General features: G+C 44.4%; 1 protein-coding gene across 1 annotated transcript in view; it reads left to right on the forward strand.

Moving 5' to 3' along the window:
* LOC104525914 (neuropilin-2-like) overlaps positions 1–3,926 on the forward strand; it is a 22,234-nt gene extending 18,308 nt beyond the window's left edge. Inside the window, exons 4-5 of the mRNA XM_010169194.2 lie at positions 2,747–2,815; positions 3,433–3,926. Of these exons, the coding sequence (XP_010167496.2) occupies positions 2,747–2,815; positions 3,433–3,737 (374 nt within the window). The 3' untranslated portion in view covers positions 3,738–3,926. The remainder of the gene's footprint in view (positions 1–2,746; positions 2,816–3,432) is intronic.
* The last annotated feature ends 855 nt before the right edge of the window (positions 3,927–4,781 follow it).

The raw sequence follows: 4,781 nt of genomic DNA on the forward strand, positions 1-4,781 counted from the left end.
CACACTTTAAAAAGGGCCTTTCACTCGAGCAAGGTGCTCCTCCTGTTTAGATACAGTTCCCCTTAACTTTCCTGCCTACCCATCTCCAGCATATATTTTTTTTCCTTTTAAAATGCAAAATAAATTGTGCCTGAAAGCTGCCCTTTAAGGAAACAGCCCTCCACAGCACAGAGCGATGCATGCTCCCATTCTGCCCAGCAGCTTGCAGGACTTTTCCAGGGACTGCATTCCATGGGGGTCCCTTTCCATGGCCTGCTCCACTTGTGACAATATTGCTGAGATTGGTCACAAGGGAGCCTAAGTGATGACAAATAGCAGGCAAGTTTCTGTGACGGGAAATCATCTCCACTAGGAACTGAACTGAGCCCACCAGCTTCAATTCCCGCAGACAGCCACACAGCCAGAGCTGATTTTGTTAATGACTCGAGAAACCTCAGTATGGAAAAAGAAACATCGAGTTGTATTTTTCCAAAGTCAGCATAGAGCCCTGCATGACAACATACAATCTGATAGCAATGAAATGGTATGCAGGGAACAGAAGAATGAGGGCTTACCATGGGCCTGAGGAGGAAAGAGAATGGACGGGGAGGAAGATATCATTTAGGCAGAACTTGGAGTCATATTAGCATGGGGAATTGAGAAAATTGCTAGAAGAGTAAATAGATTTTGGGCTGGGCTTTTTGTGTAACTGTTCTCTCTTTTCAAGTTTTCCCAGTACTCCTTCCTTTCAGGCTGGAAGAACTGGTGTTCTTTTGACAGTGTTGATTAACTGATGCTTTGTTTTTTCTGGCTTTTCCCTCAAGGCTACCCTGGGAAATAAAAAAGCACCAAATTGCTAGTTTGTTCTCACACACAATTTAGAGGAGCTACAATATGGAAAGGCAAAAGACTTCCAATGGCCTCTGCCTGCACACGGGCTCCTTGGGCAGACTGTGGTGCCATTTCCACCTTTGCCCCTGTTCGAGCAGCCTGCAGTTTCTGTAGGGTTATGTGGGTGACACGGATGGCAAATTTCACTGCTTGTCTTCTGACAGAGGACTAGCAAAGCAGACATCTCCGCCTGTGAACTGCTTTGCAAGTTATTTTTCCACATGTTCGGCTCTAAATGTTTGCAAGAGGCCCTCAGGCAGTTCTCCCAGCCCTAAGATGTTGCCATCTGGGCCTGTCAGTTCTGGAAGTGTTGAGAAATCATGTGAACTCACTGCTAAAGTGAGGATTTACAGAAGATGGTGTGCACCTATGTTTCTTCAACAAGCTACCAGCAGCCTCGAGTCAGCTTAATTACCTGGCTCAGTAGACACAGAGCTCATTGTCAGGAGGGGCAAGTGTTGGGTTTTGTGTGTTCCTGTTGCCAGATTCACTTGAAAATTCAAAGAAATCCCTTAATCCTTTGAGTGCAGAGGGCAAAAGACAATTCTGCCCAAAGAATGGGTATTTGGGAAGGTATCATTAGTACCACCATGGAGGATGACTGCAGTCAGGGGTAAGGTGGTGCTAGGGCAGTGTGGCATTCAGCAGAGCCCCCTGCTCTGGAAGCAAACCTTGAAATATCAGTAGTGGGGATTGCCTGATCCTATTGCCTGTAATACCAAAAAAATGGATTTGACAGTTCAGGAGGCCTTTTCAAGTTCTAAATCTCCATGTAAATATACACAAATATTCTTTTATAAGGTTTTGAATAATTTCTTTGCACATGGCTTTTTAGACACGTTATGTTCTTCAGTTTTGATTGTTTGTAAGTAACTTCTTTAAACTCTTCTTGTTTAAACTCTTCTCTGTTTTTGCACAAGACAGGAAGTAGCCTTGGTTTTCAGCCTCAACTATTTTAACGGTGTGACTTCTACCGCTTTCTAGTAATCCCTGATTTTCTACATTCCTGATCATTTTGAGGTGCCTTCTCAGTTGAGCACCCCAAGTTACAGTCAGCTTTGAAAAATCTAAGCAGATTGAAATGAAAGGGCATTTTCTTTTGGAAAACTGAAAAAGAGCCATGGTGACTATATGTAGAGATAATGCTAGGAAGACAGATTGCAGCATGTGTGTTTGGCTACTAGTGCTTGATCTGTGCTGAACAATAAAGAAATGTCACCACTAAAAGGAATCTGGATCAGAGAAATGTTAACATAAATGCCTAGATATGGACACCCATTTGCCACTCTTCCCATTTCAACTAGCTTTTGCATTAAAACATGTAATGATGATACATGACTTCCTCAAATTACTGTGAATTTATCTGAAACCCAAAGAGAAACTGGGTCACTGAAGCTCTGTGCCCAGTAAAATGTATGGGAAAAGATGAAAAGTAGAGTGTGCTAAATGGATCTAGCATTAGTGGCAAGTAATGACAGGCACTAAGATCCTATTCAGAGTTGTAAGGATAATACCCATGAGCATGTTAATGGTGAATTATGGACATTATGCAGACACCAATGACAATATTTTAGTGCTATTCAAGTTATCTGGTTTCTTTGCTTTTCACTCACTTTTCCTTCTTAAAAGCTGGTCATTTGGTGGTCATGAAATGTGATGTAGTGGGCAGATCCTGTTCTCTCAAGTATGCAAGAGTCTTTATTTACTTTGTCCAAAGGAAGAAAAGGAAGAGTTCTTTCTCCTTCCATGAGGAAGAGCCTTGCAGTAGTTCAGCTATTACTTTCTTCTGGCCAATCTTGCAATCCAGTGACCAGTGACAATAATGCCCCAGAAAGGCCTCTTTAAACAAACAGTGCTTCCCATTTTGTTGTTCTAGTGAACTTCCCGAGAGTGGAGGATGACTTTCCAATCTCTGAGCAAGATTTTGAAGACAACAATGATCCAGGTTGGTACCCAAATGCCACATGCGCAATTTACCTGGGGGAGCTTGTGTTTCAAAGCTACAATTACTCATAAACGTCAGCTTTAATGGGGGTTAGGAGCTAGAACACATTTGAGAACTAATACTCAAATGGTGGCTCAGAGCCTGGACAAAGACATTAGTTTTCTTTTCTTGTTTTCCTTTTTCAACAGCCAGCAGCCTCGCAAAGTCAATATATTGTATTTGTGTTAGGACGAGTGGAACTGATCTTTCAAGCATTAATTGCTGCTTGTGTGGCATTTTGACTTGTAAATGGAGAAAATTAAGTCTGGGAGCTGTGACAGATTGTTTCCATAGTTTTGAACCCAGTGGCACTTGAAGGGCCAGAGTTTCAGTGGGGGTAAGATGCTAGCATGCTATTTACGTCGCCTGAGATGTAAAAGTGAATTAGGGCACCTAACTTTCTTGGTAGTTTGGTGCTTTACATTACTGCTAGACCTGGGTTAGCAAATCCTACTGAGATATACCCATAGAGGGGCTTATAGTCTTATAAGATCATCACAGCTCCAAGTGAGAAATGCATAAAGGTGGGAGGAAAAAAAAAAGTGATCCCTGGATAATAAGTGCCCATTCCACTGCAGATTACTTTGGATCGGATAGGAACGACACACTGTTCTCTACTAACTCTCCAGGAACCCCGAAGCTAGACAAAGAAAAAAGCTGGCTCTACACCCTGGATCCCATCCTGGTGACCATCATAGCCATGAGCTCCCTTGGTGTCCTCCTCGGAGCCATCTGTGCTGGTCTGCTTCTCTACTGCACATGCTCGTACACTGGGCTGTCCTCACGGAGCTCCACCACACTGGAGAACTACAACTTTGAGCTGTACGACGGCATCAAGCACAAAGTCAAGATGAACCACCAGAAGTGCTGCTCAGAGGCCTGATGGGTGCCCTGGGGTCACCCTTGGCATTGCACCCGGTGAGGTGGGCTGACAGGGATTACTTCTTTTGCTGTTTTCTATGGGAACTGAATGCCATAAGAGGGAAGGAGGGCGTGGGAGGAGGCACTGCTCCTGCCGCCAGGTTACAGGACCGAGCAGGCATTCCCGCAAACCGGACTGTGCTGGGCAAGGAGGGACTGAGACCCTTATTTGTTCATCTTCATTTTCTGCTGATGCAAGTGGCTGGGATGTGGCGAGGGAGACTGGTTTACCTTTTGGCTGTGAGAAACTAAACGTTGATCGTTAATTCCCACCTCCTTTCTCTGGTGAGTTGCTGAGAAGGCTGAGGGATTTCTTCAGCCATCCTGTCTTTAGAAATAATGTGAACACACACACACAGAGACCCTGTCCATTTTAGACCCTGTCCAGATACCGTTTTGGTGTAGGGATCTGTGCACCTCACATTAAGTCCTGGAAGGTGCAGTTTCCAGTCCTGAAAATGGAAGCGTGTTGTTACCTGCAATTTTCCTTTTCCTAGTAGGGGGAAAAGGTGGAATACTGGGCTTAGTGTCAATGGTAACAGCAGCGCTTTCTGAAGTCATTCAGAAATAAAATAGAAAGGAAACCCTATGTGTAGAAGCACCTCTTTGAGAGAAGCTGAAGAGCCTTAAAGTGATTTGTGAATAAGAGCCATTTATTAAATCCAGATCTTGGATTGCAACAGCTGAGACCTTCATCAGGAAGGCCTTTCTTTGAATCTCCCACCCCTCTTGATCCTGTCCTTTTTTTTTTCTTTTTTTTTTTTTTTTTCTATAAGGAGAAAATTGCAGCAAACAAAAGATAGAGTCTGTCAGGCTCCCAGCACTCAGGCAACAGCTTTGGGAAGGGGGCTTCACTTGGGGTTTGACTTGAGGCACAGCGCCAAGGCCTCTCCAAAGTGCCAAGGAGGGAAAATTAAGAGGGAAGGAGGCTGGAGCTGTGTCCGCAGCCCAGGGAGCCGGCCATGGCACCCACCAACCCTCCTCACCTTCACGACACTCCCCTTCT

Source organism: Antrostomus carolinensis, unplaced genomic scaffold (assembly GCF_000700745.2).
Source record: "Antrostomus carolinensis isolate BGI_N321 unplaced genomic scaffold, ASM70074v2 scaffold45505, whole genome shotgun sequence".
NCBI lineage: Eukaryota > Metazoa > Chordata > Aves > Caprimulgiformes > Caprimulgidae > Antrostomus > Antrostomus carolinensis.